Below are 24,416 nucleotides of genomic sequence, written 5' to 3'. Positions count from 1 at the left end.
AACTCTTAATGCAGCTTACTGAAACACAAAAGAAAACTGTTTTATTTTGAAATTTGAAAAACAGGAAGTCCAATTGGACGTGGCGCTGCGCCGAGTTTGACAGAGAACCAGCGGTAAAGTGTGTATGTGTGTCGGTAACCGTTGAATCACAGCATACTGTACATGTTAGTGCTAGTGTTAAAGCCATTACTGTGTCGTTTGGGAGATTCAAATGATTCATGACAGCGAGTTGGAGCTAACAGGTAACTTAACCGTCCGCCCGTGGGAATGGAAATCGAGTGATTTAAGGTCAGTCCTTTATTTTTAACTTTGCTGTGTCAAGAATTTTGCTCGACTGATCTCAACGAGTTGGTCTCGTGTTCCTTAACGAAGTATACGTTGACATCCGTTGTTAATAGAAATGAGTAAATTAAATTAAATGAAGAAAATATTAAACATTATCTGCTTTGGTGACAGCCTGTTTTTTGTGCTCACATCTATAGTTACTTTAACGTTAACTCAGGGAAAAAAAGAAACAGCTGCATAAAAAAAATTATGCTGACTCCGTTTTCACTGTTTTCACATGTTTTAGTGCAAAGTTTTGCGAACAAAAAGGGAAGAAAAATCTGAAAAATATTTTAAAGACTGTCTTGATAAAATATGTTAATTTCCTACTGCAGGCTTCCCTTATTTTGTCAGCTGGTTCTGGTCATGAATCACTGGACCTAGTAAATGTTGTCTGGTGCCCATTAAAGGGGGCATGTCACCCATTTAAGAGTTCACCCTCTTCCTGTGTCAGTATAAACTCCAAACATGCACCGCTCTCCCCTTGAGTTTGTGTTTTCACTGCCTTTTAAAAGAGAGAGGCTGTCCCATTTATAATAAAAAGGTACCTGGTTTTGTAGAGCAGAATGCAAAATATATTAGGTAGGCCTATGTATTTACAAAGTCTAGCATTTCTAACTTGGTGTCAAACAAGAACTTTAAACCTCATTTGAACAACAGAGATGGCAAAGTCCCAATTTACAATGCATAAATCCATCTGATTACAATTTGTGGACTAGTGATGCAAATTTACTGCCCCAAGTCACATATGTGAATTCCTAAAATGTCTTTATTCTCTTTTTAAGTGTGTTATTTCTCCTAACCACTTCTATTTTGCAAGAAAACCCTCCTCCACATGTCTTTTCAGTTCTGTAAAATACTTGCTTGCCAGCACAAGTGTGTGCCATTGCCGACTTCATCAAAGTAGCTTCCTCTCTGAGATATGAAGCAAAACTTGTTTGTTAAAGGTCCTGCGCAGCCTCTGGATGTATGCATTTCACAGCATGGGGTTACCTCCTCAAAGCCACTCTCTTTACTCAAGTCTCAACTACATTATTATTATTAGGTATAGTCATGGTAGTTATTCCACTCAGTGCTGTTTCTCTGCTTGTATTTTTTTCAGAATCTTTGTAAAATGGTGTGGAATTCAGTTTAAGTGCTGATTTTATTCAGAAGGACAAAACTTCTTGATGCATTCTCTCTGTTTTTCTCCTGTCTGTCTCAGTCTCACATTCATGACATCTTCATTTTATTAAACATTTCAGTGCATGTGTGTCTGCCTGCAAGAGACTGCCCTGCCACTTTGTCTGAGTAAGATAGCTCTAAAAACTGCTATATTGTTGGACTTTTTTGAGTTTATAAGCAGCCTAAACACACACGCTCGCCCCCACAGGGTTTACAAAATTAGAGGTTTTCAGGGAATAGATGACTTAAATGTGTGTGTGTGTGTGTGTGTGTGTGTGTGTGTGTGTGTGTGTGTTTCTGTGACACAGCAGGGTAGTTAGTCAGAGGCCGGAATGGCCTGAAGACTGAAAGAAAGAAAGCAAACAAGCGTGTCGAAGGTGAAGAAAGAAGAGAAAATGGCAAAACAAAGAAAAGAGAAAACAGATGGGATGAAAAAGTAGGTGAAAAGTAGAAAAAGGGGAAAAGGTAGGGAGGTGTGATGAGAGAGGGGTAGAGAGAAGATCGAAGGAAAGTTGAAAGATGTTAGAGAGTTTGAGAAAAAGATGACGACCAAACAGTGCTGTTCCTTGGGTTTAGCCTGTAGCTGCAACTAATGCATGTCAGATGTTTATTATTGGATCTGCTTCAGCCAGATAGACAGATGGGTAGGTATGCAGTACGGTTGATATAGAGAAAGCAATTCTCTATGTTGATGATACCTGAGCGAGGGTACTGTATGTGTACTGCTGGAGCACTTCTGCAGTTACCAGGGGTTACGTGGAAAGACTGTGGCTTTCTGTAGCTTAGCTCAGTTCAAACTGAAAATTACAAATGTTAACTCGATCAAACCTACCTGGAAAAAAAATCTAAGAGATAAACCTGACCAAAACATTTGCAATGACAGGACCACTATATGAAATAAAGTATAGTTTAGAGTAAATATGAATAATACTAACGATATATAGAAATAACAATATCCACTTTTATATTACTATTACTGTCAAAAGATTTCTTTAAAAAAGAGCTAGATCCAAAACAGTCAGTTGATTGAATAGTCGAGCAAAAAATAAAAATAAAAAAATATATAGAAAGTTGTTTATTTAAGTGAAAATGCCAAAAATTAAACAGTTTTCTCAGTGTTCTTTGATCGTAAATTGAACAATTTTGGGGTATTGGACTTTTGGTCAAAAGTCATTTTAAGTTGTTACCTTAGCCTCTGGGAACTGTTTTGTTTTTTTTTTCATTTTAAGACTGAATCAAGAAAATAATCTGCAGATTAATCAATAATGATAATAATGATTACGGTTAGTTTCAGATGTAAAAGGAACACATTTGCAGCCTGATAGCTGTGCCGATGAATGAGCCCTTGAGCTCATCTAACAGCGCTGTTAATTATGCTGAAGATGATAACCAAATTCAGTGTGAGTTATTTTTCAACAGAAAAAAGCTTTTAGCGTTTTCTTCAGTGTTCACTCTCAGGCACAATTGATCCTGTTGACAAAGCTGGTTAACTGCACTGGTGACCAAACCCTAACATCTGCTGTGCGTGTATGAGTGTGCCCACAGGAGTGTGAGACTGTGTGTACATGTGTTGACATGCATCTGGAGGAAGCTGTGCAAGGAGATTTGTTTGTGTGTGTGTGTGTGTGTGTGTGTGTGTGTGTGTGTGTGCGCGTGTGTGCGTGTTTGGTGTATTGCTTTATGGAACCAAGATTCTGCTCATTTTGATCACTGCTTTAATTCACAATAGGATTACTCAAGCTCTAGTTTTGTTATGTGGTCAACTTTAACTCAGATGAGATCAGCATCTGTTAACGGAATCTGTTGTGAGTCACGGTTAAAACATGAAATATCGTAAACTTCACCGCAGCCTCTACTGTCATTGTCATTATTCATCAGGTTGTCTTATTTTTAAGTGGCTGTCTGCAACACTAACAAGGTTGAGTGATCTCACTCTCTTTAATTTTTACGTCACAACACTGACCTGTATATCATGATAAAATACTTTTTTTCCTGAGAGTTCAGAGAGTCTGAGAAACTCAAAAAAATACCTGAATCGACATGTTCAGTGTTCACATTAATGCAAAAATCCTTTATATCCAACTTTGCCATAAACCTGTTGTGCTCCCTTGGTATAAATGACAACAACTCTTGACAAATTTTTATCTTATCTATCTAATCTTATCTTATGGTATTTTGTTGTATAACTCAAACTTATAATGATATCTCATCTAAATTCACTGTGTGTGTGTTTGTAGCAGTGTGTGTGCTTGGGTGTGATGGCAGAGCTCCCGTCTGGACTGCTGGAGGCATGTGTAGTGGTTGGGGCCCCGATTGATAAGCTTCGAGACGTATACCAGGTCTGTATATACATATACAAAGACTGAAGCAAAATCATGTGCACAATATCACATTAAAATTGTCACACAAAGTAAGCAAACAGATAGATGCTGGCTGCATTTATACATCGATGTCAACATAGACTCTATTTCTGGATTCTGAACTCTTTGAAACACTGACTCACACCTACTGATCATAATATCTAGGAAGCGCACATTATTGTTTGAAAAAATGCAAAAAACCAATATTTTATTTGCAGTATAAGTAGCAACATTGTCTGTTTACATGGTAAATGGTCCAATTACACAAAACTACAATTTCTTCTAGTTACACCCATGCCAAGTTGAAAGTACAATTATAATAACACAAGTTATTAAGACATTAGAATAAATGTAGTGTAGAGTATTAATGTATATAGTCACTACTACATTATCAAAAAGGAAAAAAAAATAAATCCATACTGTGTCGCAGCTTCATCAGCAGAGCAAGTTAAACGAACACCCCGTGCTGGAAGCGGAGGTACTGCAGGTCCATGCCCCCCCTTTTGTTTCCAAGGAGACCAACTCTAGTCAGGCGATTGGTCCAGCTTTCAGCCGTGTCCAGAGGAGGAGGAGCTTCATCAAGAAGGTAAACTCATTTTTTTACTTTTTATATAAAACTCTAAATCTAAACTCTGACATTAATGGCCAGTTTGAGACAGTTTTTGGAAAATCATTTTCTTTCTGTTTTGTGATTGGTCATCCCATCACCTTACATGTGGATACAGGTTTGGGTACATGTAGCAGCCATCTGCGTACAGTCTGATTTACAAATAAAATACATAAAAAAAAAAAAAAAATAAAATTTTTATTTTTGCAGAAGAGGCGTGATCGTGCTGCAGAGTCATTATCTAATGGAGATGCAGCTAATCGTGCTGAAGTGTCGTCAGCGACAGAGGACATCAGTGTTCCAAAGGATCTGGACCTCATCGCCTTGCCGCAGCTCTGTTTCCCTGGTATAGTTTGTTTCACCAAGGACATTACATTAACATTAACATTGTTTTGAATTTAATAATACAGTCGTACTGCTGAGGTAAACCTCTCTTTAGAATACCAACATGTTTTCATCTAGTAAATTAATCTCTAGTAACTCACTAAATCTCCAGTGGTTTAACGTTTGCCAGTTATCCTGTATATCAATTCTTCAACACATGGCAATATGTGCCACTGCTACTGATCTAACTAGATAATGTCATGTTGACCCCTCCCTTGATGCACTGTGGATACCATCACGGATCACTATCTTTGTAAAAGTCCTCAATGTGAACTACACATCAGTATCGCCCACAGGGATGAGGATTTGCACCTTGACAATGTGACATACGGCTCTGCTCTGCTCCCTTTAGTGGCATATCTTCTTGATCTTTATAGGTGGTCTTCAGTTAGCCAATGAGCAGAGGGAAGACAGTTATCACTTCCTGGTTTTCACTGACTTGTTTGGGAACCGAACCCATGGGGTTGTTGTGCAGTGCTACAGAGCTGTCCAGGTACAAACAGACGCCCTCAAACTGTTTTGTCTTATAATATTAAATAAAAACATGCTGAATCCAGTGAATGCAGACATCTGTTTCTCATTGCTCTGTCAGTCCTGTCAGGAAGGCGTTGTCCAGAATGGCCACAGATGGAATTCATCAAAGACCCGTCTCTACACACCCTTCGCTGTGTGTGTCATCTCCAAGTTCCCCTACTACAATGCTCTGAGAGACTGCTTGTCATGGTAATAATGTCTATTAACCTGACCTTGATTAATTGTTCACTAAGACTGACAAATTTTAACCCCTTCTCTACATCTCCTAAATTCTCTCCCACCTCCACCCTCTCAGTCTCCTGGTCGGGCTGCGGCCTGCAAGACAAGCCGACTTTGAGGAGACAATCAAGGAGTTTTCAGCCAAGCTGTCCCTGGTCCCTTTACCGCCTCCTGGACAGCTACACGTGGTCAGAAAACACTTGCTTTTCTTGTTCCGCCATCAAGCCATTTCGCTCTGTCTTTCTTTGTCTGTCCTGTTTGCTAGATCTTTACAGTAATGTGTGTGTGTGTGTGTGTGTGTGTGTGTGTGTGTGTGTTAGTCCTTCAGCCTCCGTCCTCTTCAGGTGGTTCTTCCATCCAGGGACGATCAGGACAGCCCAGTTATCGACATCGACCTGCATCTACCTTTCCTCTGTTTCACACACACAACACTCCTCCAGGTGATTCAAAACACAGAGCCTGGTACAGCATGTGTTATAATGGCAAGGAGAAGTCTTAAAGTGATTCAGCTAGTGGTACAAAGGTGAAGGGAGGAATCAATCCAATAGTGGACCCTATGAAAATTAATTGACAGTCATTTCGATAATGGATCAGTAGTTTAAATCAGTCGTCAAGCAATCGAATTTCATTTGGAAATGTAGTGTTGCTTGGACAGGACAAACAATTTGAAGATGTCATCTTCAAACTGGGCGCTGGGAAATTGCGGTGTGCATTTTTCACATTCATTTCACTCATTAATTGATTATGGATCAGTTATGGATCATCATTAGTTGCAGCATAAGTCCTGACCATACTGTAAATCAATAAAAGACTTTCGTGTTGCTACGCCTATAGATTTCACAGATTTACTGGAACTGCCTGTCATGGGAAGTAATGTAGCACACAACGATAAGTGCGGTCTAATAATTAAAGCAGAGGAAAAAAAAAACATAGTATAGCTGACACACTGAGGCTTCCCTCTCTCCAGGTGCTGTCCTGCCTTCTTCAAGAGCAGAGGCTGGTCTTCTTCTCATCCGACTGGGCTAGACTCACTCTGGTTGCAGAGAGTCTGCTGTTGTACCTGCAGGTCAGTGTGAGAGGAACATCGTGTCCTTTAAATACTAACAACCTTTTTTACAACGGCAGTAAATTTACTTTCTGTTGTGTTGTTTCATCCATCTTTTCATCTGTCTCCTGTTGTTCTGACATTTCTCTCAGCCTCTGTCCTGGCAGCAGCCCTATGTTCCTGTCTTGGCGAGAGGAATGTTGGACTTCCTCATGGCTCCGACTGCCTTCCTAATGGGCTGTCACATCAGTCACTTTGAGGAGGTTGCTGCCGTGAGTGCTCCAGTATCACTGTCTATGTTAAAGCCAAAGGCTTTGTTTTTTATCATCATCAAGGATTACACATTTGGCTTCCTCTGGCGCTCTGGTTGGTTTGAATGTGCTTTATGAATAAACTTGATTTGATTTGATTGCTTTCCTTCTGTGAGGTCATGTTGGTATATCCTGCTAATCTGACTTTAGATGGTGGGAGCAATCAATGTTGACTTAAGGTGATATCAAGTTGATATCAAAGCTGTTGTTCCTCCTTATGATAGGGAGGAGTTATTAAGATAATTCTGTTCACTTAACATATATTCTGAAGCAGTGGAAATACTAGATAAATGTTGCTCTAACTATAACCCTATAACATCCTGGCCATTTCAGATAGCAAACAAGTAGTGTTTAAATGCGTAGTGTGTGAGTGAAGTGTTTATTCTCCACTGCGTTCATCTTTATTCAGAGTCTTAAAAAAACTCATTTCATGTAGTTAACAGTAGCTGTCTGTTAGTCTTACAGAGCAGGGCCCAGTCAGACTGTGTAGAAACTGTACCCATTGTACCTAAGTGTGTGTGTGTGTGTGTGTGTGTGTGTGTTTATGCTTGTGTACAGGAGACAGAAGACCTAATCCTGGTGAATATTGATGATGGCTTCATTCAGTCGTCATGTTCTGAAACCACTGACCTACCAGCTATCCCTGTGGCAGCAGCTGAGAGCTTTATGTCAAGGTGACACACATACACACGCACATACATACACACGGCATTGTAAAGGCTGCTGGCTGTAGTGTCTGACATGCTTACTTCTGTTATATGCTATTGATAGTTTGTTGTATTTTGTATCATTTTGTATTTTGTGTTATTGCATGTGCATAATCCATCTTGGGTTGAATTTTTTTCTTTTGTTTTGTTCTTGATTTTTTGTTTTTTATTTTGTTCTTGTGAATATTTTGACAATGGATAAGTTGTTTTATGACAAAACTGAACCAATTTTTGTTGATTTGTTTTTTCAGTGGCTTTGAAATAAACCACTTAAATACTTTAATACCCATAAACAGTCCATGCTTAGCCATATGAAACACTCTACTATGCAGAACATATTTACTCGAAATCACTGTGGCACTAGAACCTGCAGTGGAGCCTCAGCTTGGATCAAAACTGGTACACAATTACACTTAAATCACTATATACCTGCTAAATCAATTACAAGGAGAGCACAGTTTAAAATGCTGAATTAACTGAAAGTCATTGAAGGCCATACTAGATACTACTACATAATTCTTACATATTTATTGGTTGTCTGTCCAGGGCAGAGTGTCTCCAGCTTCATTACGACTTGGAGCTATGTCACCTCGGAGCGGGCACCGATGCCAATGCCCTGCGGTACCAACGGAGAGACTGGCAGAGACGACTGAACACACAGATACAAAACATCGCCCTGGAACTAGTGGTCAACATTTTCAGGTAGGGTGCTGTGAGTGTCCTCTGGTCACCAGGTTAATAGGTCTGTAAGATTCAAAGTGAGTCAGAATAAAATAGTTTTCATCACCATGCCTCTTGTTTTGTCTAAATGTACTTGTGTCTGTCTGTCGTTGTTTGTCACTCTGTCAGAGGCGTCCAGGACTTTCTAAACCATGAGCACAGAGTTTTTAACAGTGAGGAGTTTCTGAGGACCAGGGAACCAGCAGACCAGTGCTTTTACAAGAAGGTACACATACACCTTTACAAGACACACACACACACACACACACGCACACTAACAAACAAACCAACCATGACTGGCTGTGCTGCATGTTTCTCCCCAGGTGTTAGAAACTCATATCTTCCACTCATTCCTGCGAGACAGGCTGAACAGGAAACGCGACACCTTCAGCTGCATGGAGCAGAATACGCGTAACAATGCATACAGGTATGGGGCTGCTATTATGTCATAACTGAGGGACAGAGGTAATCGGGCAACACTGAGGGCATAAAGGTGCATTCTACATCAAATATCTGCTGTTTGTTACATTAAAACAGGTATTTTGACATAAATGTTAATGAATTCCCAGATAGGTGTCCACTGTCTTAGTGTGGATACAAGTGAATCATGACTTAGCTTCTTCCTGTCCTCCATCCTCTCACACACTAAATGAGGATACTTGTCTTAGGCTGCCACTGACTCCAGGACTGCCCTAAACCTGTTTTACCCTCTGAGCCAGTAAGATTGGCCAATTAATCAGTTTACTGGTTTCAGATTCTCAAAAGCAAATATTTGCTGATTTATGACACTAAATCGAATATCTTTGGCCTCTGGAGGTTTGTTTGGAAAACAAGACATTTAATATGTCAAACTGGGCTCTGTGAACTTAACATGTGCATTTTCAATTATTTGAGAAAGCAATTGGCAGATTAATTGATAGTAATTGATAGTTCATTGCTGCCATAAAATCAACACAAAACACAGCTTTCCTTTAGTTTTTATGCATTTCAATCTGTATGTGTTGAGACAGTGAGGAATGTGATAAACACATATTGAATAACTGGAATGGGTGGCTTACTGTATCTTCTACCTTCCTTTACATCTGTTTGTCTTCTAATCATCTGAGTGTATTGCGCAGCTTGCCCCCCTCCCCCCCATGAAGGAAAATGTCACAATATCAATATTGACTTGGACCATAATTTAATATACTTAAACCTGCTGTCACCCTGCATTGTCAGCACCAACCTTAACCTCAGCATCGTCGTCTCTCTGCAGGAATCGTGCGATGACAGAGTCTCCTCGTCGTCCCCCCATGTCTGAGCTGTCCAGGACCGGTTACAGCAGCTACACCAGCCCTGACAACAGACTGAGCAAGAGGCTGGGAGCCAGCCTGCCAAACCTGGAGCAACCTGCAAGTGACACTATGACTGCCATCAGCTGCAGCAGGCCAGCCTCCCTCAGAAAGATGACTCCTGATATTGGTTAGTAGTAGTGGAGGAAAACGGGTTGGATAGAGAGTTAATGAAGAGTTATTTAACTTCAAATTTCATTTGTCTCGTTCCAGGGTTGAAGTCTCCTCAGAAAGCTGTGAAGGTTTTCCGCCTCCCAGAGTTTCCCCCGCCTCTGGCCTATCATTATATACAGAACTATTATTCTGATATGGTGTCTTCTCTGGGGAAGGCTATTAACGCCACACCACCTGAGGAGGCTGCTCTGCTGGCCAGGTACTGTGAGGAGAGGATAAAGAAAGCTAAAATCTTTGATGCTAAACAGAATCTAAAGTTTAAAAAAATGCTGTAAAAAAAATCCTGCGCAGTATTTGCTCTCTTGCAGTTTGCACTTGTTTGCTTTAGTTAGTTTGCTTTAGTTTCTGTTTACACTACAAATCTGTTACTGTAGAAAATAGTAAATTTGTTTTTCTGCTTTTCTGTCAGATTTCTTGCTCTGTCATTGTTTTCTGGGGGAAAGTAGAAACACAGGTTATTGAACATTAAACATTTTTACACTGTTGTGATTGATGACAGTATGAATAATTTTTTAGGTTAATTTGACAATTACGCTAAGCAATGATTGACAGTATTAAAATAACCAAATTTTCTGGTGGTGATCATTGATGCAGACCAGAGAAGTCTATAAATAAAGTTCAGCACCAATTGTAAACCAACTGACTTCTACACATTACATTTAACCTTTTACCTTGTCAGACACCTAACCCAGTCCATTTGTCTCTGGGTCTGTCTTTTACAGGTACCACTACCTGCGTGGTTTGGTAAACACCGTGTCCAACAGGCGTCTGGATGCGTTGGATGACTTCCAGAGTCTCTATAAGACGGACTCAGATATCTTCCCCTCTCAGATGGTTAAGTCACTGGTCGACTCCCTGCCAGAAGGTGAACGGTTGCAGGTCAGTCCAGGCCATCATGAATGAGGTCACTGTGATATGGAGATGTAACGCTCTTTTCTGGATTTACTTCAGTTAATTACTTTCAGAGCCACAGATATACTGTTCAACGGTCAGGTTACCATTTGCTATCAATGACTCATTTCACAATTCTGAATCTCTGAGCTTTAAGTATATTGCGGTTACTAATGTGTCAAGTCATTGTGCTGTTGTTAGATGGTATAATATCGATATGAAACTGATAATACTGAATGTGATGCTTTGTAGGCTAAACAGAAAAAAACTGATTCATCTCTAATTATGTTATCAGAATAATCATTGGTTACAGCCCTAGTAGTAGTAATTGTTCAAATCTCTCCACAGGCAGACAGACGTCCAGAGCTCAAAAGGCTCATCAGCCGGGTTAAGAGGGACCAGGAGCGGGAACGTGCGCGCCATGGCAACGGGTATGAGGAAGGTGCCGTGAAGCACTTCCAGCTGCCGAAAAAATACATGCAACTGGAGGAATTTGTGAAATGTATCCAGGAGTCTGGGATTGTAAAAGACCAAGGAACCATACACAGACTCTTTGATGCTCTAACTGTCGGTAAGTCCTTCAGTATCCTGCTTTTACATGTGTACAGGTGTGAATACTGTACGTGACTGAACCTTGTCTACAGTCCATGAAATTACGAAACGCAGGTTACCTTGTGGAGCTTTTCTCAGAAACTTTCACAGTCTCAGCATACACACACACACACACACACACTCTTATGCACATTAGCATTCAGCTACACCTCTCCTCCTTCCTTTTTCCAGGCAAACATTTATTCCTCGGGTTAATCATTACGTCACTACTTCTTGAAGAAAGAGAGTTTATCATGCAGGCCTGTTTGGTTTTGTGGGTGTAACCAGGGTGTCATTTACTGGCACATAGCTGGTGACTAATTGTAATATTCAGTTACATACCATGACGAAAATACCTACATACCTTAGCCCTTTTGCCATGTATACAGGCAGGTGTCTATACTTTCACCATTGGCATTGAAATGAGCTTCACTTCAGACATAACAAACATCACGAGCAACCAGTTACAAGTAGTTGCCACTGTGAGAGCTGCAGTGACCTGACAACATTCCTGTGAACTCAGATTGATCGTGTTAGCAAGGACTCAAGGAAAAGATATTTGAGCTATCACCAGTAATGAGGGATATTTAAGTTAATATAAGAACTTAGAAGAGGAAAGGAGTTGGTAGAAGCCAAGCTGAGGTGCTTTTACAGAAGCTGAAGTTTTTGCCAAAATTGTGTGCTAGAAAGCAGATTAGAACGCTGGAGTGAGAGCTTATCTTGTTTTCCACATTATGTTATTGGAAAAAGCCTTTTACATCCTGTTGGATATAGTGAGCAAGAGTTTGTTTCCTCTTCTGACCTGCACTGGAGATAGAGATACAGACGGTCGGATCCCTATGGAATATTATTTTGTATTTGTTTGGAGAAGTAAAGAGCAAGACAGAGATGAACAGAGATTTAGCTGAAGTCGTCTTCCTTCTGTGTTTACTTGAAGCCAGAATGAAACGGTGTTTCCAGTGCCCTTTTATTTAGTATTTTATCTCCGTTATTATTTCTTGCTGAAACGGGATGTTGGCCACGACATAGCAATAGATCATTTAAAGTAGGAAGGATCAGACAGTTAAAAAATTTATGTTTTTCCTGGAACCTTCAACTACACTATGAGACAAAATAAACAGAATATGTACTGTTATCCACAAATTATTATTATTATTATTATTATTATTAACTCCAAAAGAGAAAAGACATTTCTCTTCTAAATTGTGACTTTACTACTTCTCAGTGGCCATTAACACAGGGCTGTGTCTGTATGGGATGCTGGTTGAGTGTGGGGGAGTGCGCGGACTTTGCACTGTGTGTAGTCATTGTTGTAATACAGTAAGGACGTCAACCCCCAGCCACTCACTATGCAAGCATACTGACAGATTGGACCACATGGAATGAGAAAAAAGAGTCAGCCTGGTCACCTAACAGATGTCTGTATGAGTGTGTGTGAAGCAGTGCATTTCCGTAACAGCAGCTCAGTCAACCATTTCTGGGTAAATGAAGATGAAAATGAAGTTTTAAATCTCAGTCGTCCGAGCGTGTTATGACTCAGGGGAATCAGGAGAATTTGTGCATATCCTGTATTACTCTATTTTTGAAAGTTTGTGTGCGTTTGATGCAGGTCATCAGAAGCAGATTGGTCCAGACTTGTTCAGGGTGTTTTACACCATCTGGAAGGAGACTGAGGCTGAAGCACAGGAGGTCTGTATATACAGTATGTTTTACTTGTAACATACAGTGTAACACCTCAAAGCTACCATATACTAATAATGATACCAATAATAACTCATAATAAAAAGCTGTTCATTTGACTTGACATTTCACTGATAAATGAAATCAGCATCCATGTACGGGAGCTCTCAGTGATATGTGGTCCCACACCATGGCGGAGGATGAATCAGCAGAAAATAAAGCTTTTAGACTGCTGAATCGTATTTGTGTGATCTTCAGGTGTGCCTGCCTGCGTCTGTGTTGGAGCACATTGAACCCAGCGAGTGCGTCTTTAAGCTCTCTTCCTCGGTCAAGACGAGCCGTGGGGTGGGGAAGATCGCCATGACTCAACGGCGGCTCTTCCTGCTGACCGAAGGACGACCGGGATACGTGGAGGTGGCACAGTACCGAGATTTAGAGGTGAGACCAAAGGAAATATGAAGATGGAGTGGGCGGCAGGCTGGCCTTTCAGCGGGGTGATTATCTTTGTGTGTTCCTGAGTGTTAACAACTGTGATTAAAGTAAGTGAAAGAAGAGAACAATGCAAAATATGCTGCCAGAGAACCAGGATCACTCTGAGTATGTTGATCCTGAAACGGGAATCTAAAATCTTGTCTTTATCTCTTTCCCTTCAGGAAGTGAAGGTGTCTTCCGCTCCCTTCCTGCTCCTGCGAATCCCCAGCCTGAAGCTGCGTGTGCGGGGCAGGAAGGAGGCGTTCGAGGCCAATCTGAAAACGGAGACTGAGCTCTGGAACCTGATGGTCAAAGAGATGTGGGCCGGCCGCAACATGGCTGACCAACACAAGGTAAAGCTGTAACTGAAAGGTGTGCATGTGTGTGTATGTCCAATATGAGGGATAAGGGGGAGAATCAAATAGTACAGTATATATTACTAATATAATTATTACGTGTCTTTATTACTCATACTATGCCTTTTACCTTTTATCAATTACTTTATGTGTGTGTGTGTGTGAGAAGTGAACTGCAGTGACCCTCATTAGTCTGGTTGAAATTCCATCATGTGTATATTACCAAACATACACAGCCTGGTTTCACAAACTTCCTTTGTGAAACCAGATGATGTAACTGTCTCACACTTATGTCCTTATTCTCTCTCACTGTTCCCGCTCTCGTTTCTCTCATTTACATTTTCTGAGGTCTGTCAATTCCCCTCAGTTGCAGTCTGTGCAGTCAGCTGGTATATTATAGATGCACATTTATATCCCACTTATCCGACAAGCTGGAGGAGCTCCAGTATTTTCTAAGATTTGGCAGCCTTGATGGCACTTCTTTAATTTGCAGCACACTTTTTAAGGCATCATTAGTTTTAAAATTAAATCAGTATCAGTATTAACCTTCTAATATGCACTAATTCTCAATGTGAGAATTTTTCATATATCATAGTAAATTGAGTATAGTTGACTTTTGTTCGGTTGGTTGCATAAAAGAAACAAGTTACTTAAATTTTATAGATTAATGATGAATTGATTAATCAGGAAAATGATCAGTAGATATCCATAATCCTTAATTAAAATAACTATTAATTGCAGTTTTTTTTTGCAGTTTAGGAATTGGTCAATTTTGAACACAAAACACAACACCCACATTTTGACTTTTCTTTGTGAATTCTCTTTATTTTTGCCTTTTTGTAAAGCACTCAGTCCTTTGTAATGTTTACAATATTCTACATGTCAAATGTATTGTAACTTGTATATGCACATTTTCTCTCCAGGACCCCCAGTACATGCAGCAGGCTCTGACCAATGCTTTGTTAATGGATGCAGTAGTGGGCAGCCTTCAGAGCAGTAAAGCCATCTACGCTGCTTCTAAACTGGCTCACTTTGACCGCATCAAGATGGAAGGTAGTGGAAGATGTTGATAGTTTGCTTTATGCTGTCTAGTTTGCTTTAATTTTGCCATCTGCGATGCTACTTTACACGAGCTGTGGAAGGGTTCACTGACTCTCTATTACTTAAAACACTCAAGTCAAGTTTTGTTTGGGATCATTTGGAAACTGTGTGTGTCCCTTAATGACTCATCAGAGGTTGTGTGGAGACTTGTATCGCTGTTTGGGGTTTTTAGTGCGTGTTTGTGCATTCACCACCTGGTAAAGGGCAGTGACTTATCTTTTCCGTGCCTCTAGTCCCGATGATGGTTCCCAAGACAACTGCAGAGACGCTAAAGCACAAAATTAACCCCTCGCTGGAACTCGCTGAACCTCAGCCTGTGGATGTGCTTTTATACACACCAGGTACACACACACACGCACACACACATATTGCTCCTGAGTCTATCCTGTAACTAAGTAACCCAGAAGTGTCAGGTTCCCACCTCTCTCTCTCTCTCTCTCTTTCTCTTTCTCTCGCTCTCTCTCTCTCTTTCTCTCGTTCTCTCTCACTCTCTCTCCCCCTCTGGTTGGTCAGTGTCAGAATCTGTGATTTGATTGGCTGTTTGGAGAAGCAGGTAATTTTCACAATCCAGAGTTTAAACTGTGATGCCAACACATGCTCAATGACATACACACCAAGTGATTAATACACTCACAGATGACCTTTGCTTGGCCATCGACTCTCCATTACTGAAGTCTGTTTCATTCAAAGAGAGTGACAGACCGTCATAAAGCTGCTCATAAGGAAGTTGGCTTTAGAATCTTTTAGAAACATACAGGGAGGGGCGCGTTTCCTCATAAATAAGAGTCATAAATAGACAATTTGGCCTTTCCAGTGGGAGCTGTGAAATCATTTGAAAGCACAGGATAAGTGAGAGGATCCCATTTGACAAAAGTAAATATGTATCACATTATGCTGTTCCTCTCTGAGCAAAAAAGTAAAAGAATACACTTAACTTTTAGCCAAGTTTTGTCCTGTAATTCTAAGGCCTTTTTTGGACCAATCAGCAGGGATATCCTGAGTTATGCAATGAGCTGTAATAGGCATATGAGATCTTTACAACACAGAACAGAGGGTTCAAACCAAGTTCATTTAATTTGGAAAAAATGGCTTATTCATTCTTCAAGAATGTGGAGCCACTTCACCACTCTCTTTTGTTGCTCACGTGAACTGTACAGACTGGTGACAAAGTAAGGAAAAACCCAAATAAGTGAGTAGAGAAAATGCCCACCTTGCAAACCTTCCATTCGTGGCATGAGGGGCCACTGAATGGTTCGATGAGTGCTGTATATGTAAATGATTTTAATCATGTGCTTTGGCTTTCACAATTACTGAATTGAACCCCAATTGAAGCTCTGAATCAGCCTGTTGACAGCTCTCTCCAGCACCAACATTAAAACACCAAATGAGGAAAGTCTCATTCCTCCAGTAGAGCTTCAGAGATTTGTAGGCTCTTTGTCAAGAAGCTTTACAACACTTTATACTGGGTTTTTCCCTTTAATCTGCCACCCTGCTGGAAATCCCAGTCCTTGCATCCAGTCCTCAGATTTTATTATGGGGGGGGCAGTCACTCTGTCACATTATGTGGCAGGAAGACGGATAAGAAGCAGCTTAAAAACTACTACAAAGCCATGTCCTTCAGCGGACAGACCATCTGGGGCCACTTAGATGCCCGGCTGGTGGCACACTGACCCCCCCAGCACTAACACACTGATACTCAGTGGTCCACATATATACAGACACTGCTCAGTTCTTCTATAGCAGTCAGCTCTTTGGGATTTCTGTTGGGGAAAAGAACAAATCTGGCTATTCAGATCCTCCCTCCCTGACTGTCTCTCTCTCTCTAGTGTGAATATAGGTCACTGAATTGAATTCTTGGCACATGGCCACCCCCCCACCCCCCCTCTCTCTCTTTCTCCTCTCCATTCCCTTCTCTCTCTCTTTTTCACTTTCTACATCAAGCTTCCTCAGAGGACTAACCTTTCTCTTACGTCCTACCGACCCTCTCTGTTTCTCTCCCTGTGAAATACAGGATGTCACTCTCTTTGTGTCTGCTAGTGCTGCTTTTAAATAGCAATGAATACGTTAGAGGAAATCTGACCGTTAGGTGAAACCTGGGTGGAGTCAGGCTGCAGAAAAAATAGTTTTGAACATGAAGTTTTTCCATTCAAACTGTTGGGTCGTCACTCTGGGAAAACTCCTGAGTGGTTCCTGATATTTCAAAAATACAAGTCATGGAGTTGTTTTTTAGTGTTAATGTGTAAAATTATAATGAAGGTTGTTACAAAAGTGATTAGATATGTAATATATATATATATATATATATATATATATATATAAATAATGTTATATTTGTAAACTGTATATAAACTGATTTAATGGTAATTCACTGGCAAAGTTTCAAACGGTGCTGATAATTCAAAGTTCTTCTTTGCTTGCTGAAAGAGTAAAGCAGGCAGCTGTAGCCAACAAGTTTGTGATAAGGTATTGAGAAATAACAATTATGCTGTGTGGGTGGGTGTGTGTGTGTGTGTGTGTGTGTGTGTGTGTGGGTGTGTGGGTGTGTGTGGGTGTGGGTGTGTGTGTTTCAGGTCAGCTGTGGGTGTCTGTGAGCGGAGGGAAGGTGATGGTGTTTGATGCTTCCAGCTGGTCCCTCACACATACCTGTCAGGTTGGGAATGCAAGACTGGTAAGAAAACACACCCACCGCATACAGGCATGCAACTACACACTAACAAACACACACTAATTAATTGGCATAAACACAGATGCAGGAGACGCAACAAGACACAGAGGGTGGAAGATGCAGAGTAGTTTCCAAGTTGGGCGGGTTATTGAAATGTATGAAACGTGTCCACAGCGCACAGGATCAGAATTTGTCAAGTACTAAAAGTTGGCAGTAAAGATTTTTAATCCTGTTTACTTTGTCATTGATTAAATGTTTCCTAAATGCATTTTTTTAACGTTTATTTTTTATTAAATGAGAACAAGAACAGCTGTAGGATGAAGTCATTAAGACCAAAACAAAGCTGAGAGGAAAGTAAATATCGGAGAATAACAATTCCATTTCATCCAGTATTGTTCAATCTCATCTTACTGTAGAGCGCGAGTCTTCTCCTTTTAGATGGAGTTTACATAGTTGACAGTGTCTGTGAAAACACCTATAGAAGGGGGATTCCCTGAAGGCGGCATTTAGTTTTACCTCCAGCCGTAGAGATTTGTAAACAGTAGAGAAAAGTTTTACACAAACATTTAGGCATCTCTCCAAAATACAGAAAGAGAAACAAGACGTCAATATTAAAACCCAGTGTCTTTCACATGAAGTGTCACAGTTTTTCTCAAAATTGTTTAAAATATGTGTGATATCAAATTATGTGGGCATGGTTCACCAGTGGTGACCTACACTCTCTCCAGTAAGAGTTTTGGGTCCTGGTTAATTTTGATTTCTGCACTTCAGTTATGACAAAGTAACACATATCTCTCTGAGTCAGTGAATCAATTGAGGTAAATTTAAACAAAGTTACTGTTCCTCAGAGTAAGGTAGCAGAAGTAATAGCAAGAAGTAATGGTAGTTACGGCTGCTTTAACTCATGTTGGGGGACTCACTTACAGAATCGGCAGATAGCACATGCATTCCACTGACATCAGATACACATAAACTGTTTTCCTCAGGTTTATTTTTTTGCTCCCGTTGCTTCATTTCAAACTGTTCCAGAGTTATCTTAAGACTTGCAAGCACATGTTTTGGGGACTATACAGTGTGTTTTGAATACCTTTCATTCCCTCTAAGTGCACAAAGTTTTGCATTGTGCAAACTTTCATAAGAAATTATAAACAAGTAGAAGTTGGCAGGAGCGTCTTGAAGCTCCTTGAGGAGAGCGTTCTGGGTAAATTAGGTTAAGGATGAGTGTGAAATTCTTAAGGCACTTCTTAGGACTGTGCTAATCACTGACCCTCCAAGCGTGCAGGTCACAGTCACATGAAATAAGTTAACCTGTATTTGTGTGAGAGATAGACTGTGTGGTTTCTTCATATATTAAACACTTGGACCGTGCTCTTACTTTCTGCTTGATTTTGTTCGTAGTTTTATGTTGTTTAACACAAGAATAAATGCAGACTTCTATGCTAGATGTAGTGTTGTTGAGGACACTGTGTTTGGGAGCCAAGTACTGCACTTTATTAAAACAATGTCTCCACCTACTGGAGAAGTTAGATATTACACAATGAGCTTTCTCCATCACTAAAATTTTTTCCCAAATTGAAGCGCATTCACTCTCAAAAATGTTCATCACAGTTGTCTGAAGCCCCAGGTGACTCAAAAGTAATCAAATGTTTGTTTGTTTTTTTGCTTGAAAAATAACTTATGAGTCATGAGACTGTTTCAGCTTTTACTTCCTTATTTACTTTTTATTTACACATCCAATTGTGCAAGCAATTAGACTTATTACACCAGCTAATCATTTGCTGTACCTTGTTCTAAAGGAAACTACTGTGACTAATGTAAAATTTACCTCAGATTTCCTGTTAATCATCCAGATATCGGCCTCTAATGTTTCTGTATTTGGTATTTAAACCACTACTTTTCCTCCATCTCTGCCCTTCTCCGCAGCCATGTGACTCCTGATCAGTAATGTGTCTCTCCGTTTCAGAACTGCATGCTGGGTGTTGACAAGGATCAGGTGTGGATGGGTTCTGAGGACTCAGTTATCTACATCATCAGTATGGTGGCCATGGTGTGTAACAGACAGCTGACTGAGCACAGGGCGGAGGTCACCGGTCTGGCGCTTGACACAGACAAATACAGGTAACACACACAAAAACACATATACACATACAGTCAGTATATGTACAACCAGCCTGACAGCCAAAAATATGAATCATATTCTGTCATAAAATGTCAGTATGAATGGACCTGACGTTGACATGCAATATTTGACCATGTCAACTCTTTACAATTTGAATCATATACAGTATAAAAACATTATATAGGACTGGCAGATGTGTAATGTAGACACTGTGTAACAAGACACCTCAAATCTCGTTCTAGTCAACACATCAGTAAAAATCACAGGTCAACAGCATTTATTTAAAAACTTAACTTAACTATGGGTTAAACTGACAACAAACATTTATGATGATTTACACACAGCCTCTGTTTTCTCTTGCGTAAGTGGCCATTGCCTATCTACCATAATGCACCCCTCCTGATACTGTGAGTAAATGTTGCACTCAATGGAGGAAATGGCTCTGCTTTGTTTTTCGGGACGCCTTATCGTCCATCACTGCCATGAAAGTCAATGACATGTTGGTTGTAAATGATGTGCGCGATTAAAAATGCTGAACTCTGGATCAAAGTGACATGTGTTCAAAGTGTTTAAATGTACAGAAATCTTACCAGTGTACTTTGTTCTTCAGCCAGAAGGTGGCATACTCCTGCAGTACAGAGGGAACCGTGATGGTGTGGGACATATCCACACTACAGGTCAGTTTTAAACCAACGATTTGTTAGAGTGGGGACAGTTTGAAGCAGCGTCCTATATGCAGCTTTAGAAGTAATTTAGTTTGGCTAGTTCAAGTATCAACACTAGTTAGAGCTGCTTCTCACTAACTAAGACTTATTTTTCATAAATTGTGATTTCTGTTTCTCGCTCAGGTGAGGAGGCACTTTCGCCTCTCCTGCGATTGTCTTCAGTCTGTCAACAGCCGGAATGGCACGCTGTGGTGCTGTAAGTTTCTCCCATTTACACAAGCGTTAAACTGGGAAGCTGAGAGTTGAGAGTAGGAACCAAATAATCTCTCTCTCTCTCTCTCTCTCTCTCTCTCTCTCTCTCTCTCTCTCTCTCTCTCTCTCTCTCTCTCTCTCTCTCTCTCTCTCTCTCTCTCTCTCTCTCTCTCTCTCTCTCTATCTCTCTCTCTCTCTCTCTCTCTCTCTCTCTCTCTCTCTCTCTCTCTCTCTCTCTCTCCAGGTTCCAGGGACAGTATAATGGAGGTGTGGAGGAACGGTTCATTGAAACATCGTCTGAATCTACCAGAGCAACACAAAGGATCCATAGCTACATTCAGCTCTATACTGCTGTTACCTGAGGTACCACACACACAACTCTATACATGTTTATCTTTACCTTTCTGTTTCTGTATTTGTGTTTTTTTCAATTTAAGTGACTTATATTTGAGTGTGACCCTATTCTTGGGTATGTTTTTGGTTGTGTGTGTCAGAGGGAAGAGCTGTGGAGTGTGTGTGTAGACTCAGGAGAAGTGTGTATTTGGCATACTAAGGACCCTACCAAACCGTTTGACCGCGTGACGCTGCAGGACTGCACCGGATGTTACTGCATGATTAAAGTCAAAAATCAGGTTAGTATATACTACTCATGCACAAACACAGAACACACAAATTCTTATTCTTATTCTTATATACTGTATATTGGAAGCGACATGAAATAAAACCTTCTCTCTAGGTGTGGGTTGGTGGCGTGGGCCGCAGCTCTACCAAAGGGAAGATTTATATCCTGGACACAGAACGCCACCTGGTACTTAAGGAGCTCCACGGCCATAACGACAAGGTGACGGCGCTGTGCTCCGCCGAGGATCGCTACATCCTCAGTGGCGCTGGCAAACATGACGGAAAGATCGCCATCTGGAAGGTGGAGTAGAGAGGTTTACTGACTGGAAATGGACAAAGTAACTCTGATGAAACTGTTCCAGGAGGAGCCCAGGTTTTGGATCTGTGGGAGAAAGAGTGAAGCTCTGTGTTTGGAAAGCAGATTAAAGGGAGGGGAAGCAAATTCACAAACTTGTAGAGATTACATGTAATCACATGTCCGTCATGTGATGCAAGTTTACATAACTTATACTGCTATGATGCTATGTAAAGGTGATTAGCAGTTCAAAACAGTGACTATGAGGATACTGACATGTTATTTTTTGGGAATATGAGGACCAAATGAAGACTGAAAAAAAGAAAAGCGGGTGCAAGTCCTGTTGGATATTTCTTTTTAATCCAAAGTTTTAAACATTTTTAGTATTTATAATATCGTCATACCGTGCCTTTTGTATTGCTGTTACCTGTTTATTGTAAGTTTAATCTCACTAGTTTTGTGTGGGAACGTCATGTGACTGAGCCTTGCCACCAACTGTGTATTTGAGGCAAATCTCTACAGCTCAAACTACCCTGAAAACAAAACTCCTGTCACTGGAGAGTTTGCTATTGCTGTGAGAAAGACCTGAGGAGAGTTTGTTTTGATGGAAGATATGCTTTAATGGACAACGTGCAGTAGAGAGTGATGGGAAATGTGGTGAAATAAGATACAAAGTTGGGAGCTGGACTCAAACTCGTGAGATACCACTCACATGTGATGTACAGAGAGGTGTGTTCCACAGCAGCTCAAGAAAGTCTCGCCACAACTGGAATTTTCTATTTTAAAAACAGAAAATAAGGACTAACCCCATAAAAGCAAAATACTTACCTCATTGTCAGACAAAGTTTCTACATTTTTCTTTATTTATTTCTTTACAAGTACAGTTTTATCTTTGTTACAGACCAGCTGGTTTTAACAAGGAAAGTTTCTGTTATTATACACAAGCTGATGATCCTAGTCAAAAAAACAGACCAACAAGCAAGTACAAGTTCCTGGCTATAACATGCCTTATGCATATTAAGCATTTAGTTATTTATAAGAAGAGGAGAGAGGCAAAAGACCAAGCCATAACATACCCAACATATGTTAAAAATCTATTTATAATATGTAGGAATTTGTGTTCTGTACATTTTTATTGATATTTTTACAATAGTGTTATTTGTATTAACAAAGTAAAACCATACAGACGGTGTTGTAATTGATTCTTCAAATGTGGAGAACATTGAGTTTTCTTTCCTTTACTTTTCCAGTCTTTTACATTTACACATTTACTCAACAACGTGTCAACTTTCTGTGACTCTTAAAAAATTAGAACCAAGAAAAATAATTTTTTTCCCCCATTTTTAACAAAACATTATCATCTGAACAACAAAATGACTTTTAGGAGCCAATGTCACCTGAGGTTCAATCAAAGGTTCAACAATTTTTTTATTATTGTATTTATACAGTGTATATAACTGGTGAATATAAATATGATACATATTCCCTTTTTAAATTTAAGTGATGACAATGCAACAACTCAACTATTGTATTTATATGTTTTTTCCACTGACCTTTTGTAAAATTTCATATGAAACTACACAATATATTATTAATAAATTTAATACAGTTTTTAAAGGAAGTCTTGAGTTTGTCTTTATTTTCAACAGGAGAAAGTTTCAAGTTACTTTCTGTGCCAGTGGTTTTCAACCTGTAGTCACGAGAGAACTCACAGTACAGGAAAGAAGAAAATAATTCCTACACCAAATTATAGACGTATATTCACATGTTCCTCTGATCTTTGCTTTTCTTCTTGTGAAGTACCAAAAATGTTTACCTCATTAAAAATGATTCACATAAAACTGAAAAAAAACACAACACAAAACAAAAAAATTACTCATCATATGCAACTGATGAAGATGGGTCAGCACATATTACTTCACTTCGATAGAGATCGATTCTGAGAGATCAGAAGCCAAAAAGGTTGTGAACCACTGCTCTGTGTGATAAATTCAGGTAGAGCTTTTTATAAAGTTACAATGTGACAAAGTCATTGATCTTTGCATGTTTTACTGTATCCATCCCAGAACTTAGCAATGTAAGCAAATAATAATATAATGCACTTCTTTAAGCTTGCCAGAAGAGGGCACTGTTTGATATTAAGACAAGTTAAAGTGGGGGCAAGCTTGGCACAATAGTTTATGAAGTTCAGTTTCACAAATCACAACTCATAAAATCTACATTATAAGACTGCAACTTACAATTATTTTCATTATCAAACAATCTACTAATTATATTCTCAGCTAATCAATCAACCGTTTGTCAATTGATGTTAGAAAATAGTGAGGAATGCCCATAATGATTTTCAAAAGCTCAGGGTGATTGCACCCTTAGTCCTTGTACATCAATCCAAACCCCCTAAGTTATTTCATTAAATATTCATATATAAGAAAGAAAAGCAGCAAATCATCAAATTTGAAAAGATGAAACATATTTGCCAGTTATTTTCTGTCAATTAACCAATCAGTTAATCAACTAGCTAATTCAGCTCCACAATATAAAAGTAACTCCATGCTGTTGAACTCCTGCTTCCTCTGCTTGGGCAGCAGGGTGGTATAGTGGTAATACAGTTATAAGATAAAGCTAGAACAGACTGGGTCCACCCTGCACTAGTGTCCTTGAGAAGTACACTAAGTCCCTGCAGGGGTGCCACTGTGTGAATGACCTCTGACCTCCCGGTGAAAGCCAGTCAAGGCACTTTTACATCAAAGCTCCACTTAGACTCCCTTATTGTGCATCAAATATTGTCTGTGTATGTGGATGTGAACTTGTGTGCAGATGTATTTGTGC

General features: G+C 39.9%; 1 protein-coding gene across 7 annotated transcripts; it reads left to right on the top strand.

Moving 5' to 3' along the window:
• Window positions 1–74: 74 nt before the first annotated feature.
• Window positions 75–23,208, top strand: dennd3a (DENN/MADD domain containing 3a). Of its 7 annotated transcripts, none has more exons than XM_056399875.1 (31): window positions 76–288; window positions 1,797–1,924; window positions 3,726–3,827; window positions 4,279–4,434; window positions 4,666–4,801; window positions 5,217–5,332; window positions 5,432–5,562; window positions 5,669–5,780; window positions 5,913–6,032; window positions 6,560–6,658; window positions 6,790–6,909; window positions 7,507–7,622; window positions 8,202–8,357; window positions 8,505–8,601; window positions 8,699–8,802; window positions 9,631–9,836; window positions 9,920–10,079; window positions 10,603–10,759; window positions 11,120–11,342; window positions 12,972–13,051; window positions 13,301–13,480; window positions 13,696–13,866; window positions 14,793–14,922; window positions 15,204–15,311; window positions 17,541–17,638; window positions 19,599–19,753; window positions 20,365–20,431; window positions 20,603–20,675; window positions 20,916–21,034; window positions 21,166–21,303; window positions 21,408–23,208. In XM_056399875.1, exons 3-31 carry the CDS (start codon window positions 3,747–3,749, stop codon window positions 21,600–21,602), a joined length of 3,804 nt encoding a protein of 1,267 aa, XP_056255850.1. In that variant the 5' UTR covers window positions 76–288; window positions 1,797–1,924; window positions 3,726–3,746; the 3' UTR covers window positions 21,603–23,208. The 7 variants fall into 7 exon arrangements, with proteins under 7 accessions (XP_056255855.1, XP_056255850.1, XP_056255853.1 ...); XM_056399877.1 differs by lacking the exon at window positions 76–288 and adding an exon at window positions 1,176–1,614; XM_056399880.1 differs by lacking the exon at window positions 1,797–1,924 and having other exon boundaries at window positions 75–288; window positions 5,441–5,562.
• Window positions 23,209–24,416: the final 1,208 nt, after the last annotated feature.

Source organism: Seriola aureovittata, chromosome 16 (genome assembly GCF_021018895.1).
Source record: "Seriola aureovittata isolate HTS-2021-v1 ecotype China chromosome 16, ASM2101889v1, whole genome shotgun sequence".
NCBI lineage: Eukaryota > Metazoa > Chordata > Actinopteri > Carangiformes > Carangidae > Seriola > Seriola aureovittata.
The sequence above is the reverse complement of the archived record's forward strand: the minus strand, read 5'-3'. Positions and strand labels throughout refer to the sequence as shown.

Bases quoted from the DNA above. Each gene is read 5' to 3' on its own strand.
- dennd3a (XM_056399878.1), top strand. From the start codon at position 3,747: ATGGCAGAGCTCCCGTCTGGACTGCTGGAGGCATGTGTAGTGGTTGGG. The intron at 3,828-4,278 runs GTCTGTATATAC...ACTGTGTCGCAG, and splicing joins AGCTTCGAGACGTATACCAG to CTTCATCAGCAGAGCAAGTT. The intron at 8,602-8,698 runs GTACACATACAC...GTTTCTCCCCAG, and splicing joins ACCAGTGCTTTTACAAGAAG to GTGTTAGAAACTCATATCTT.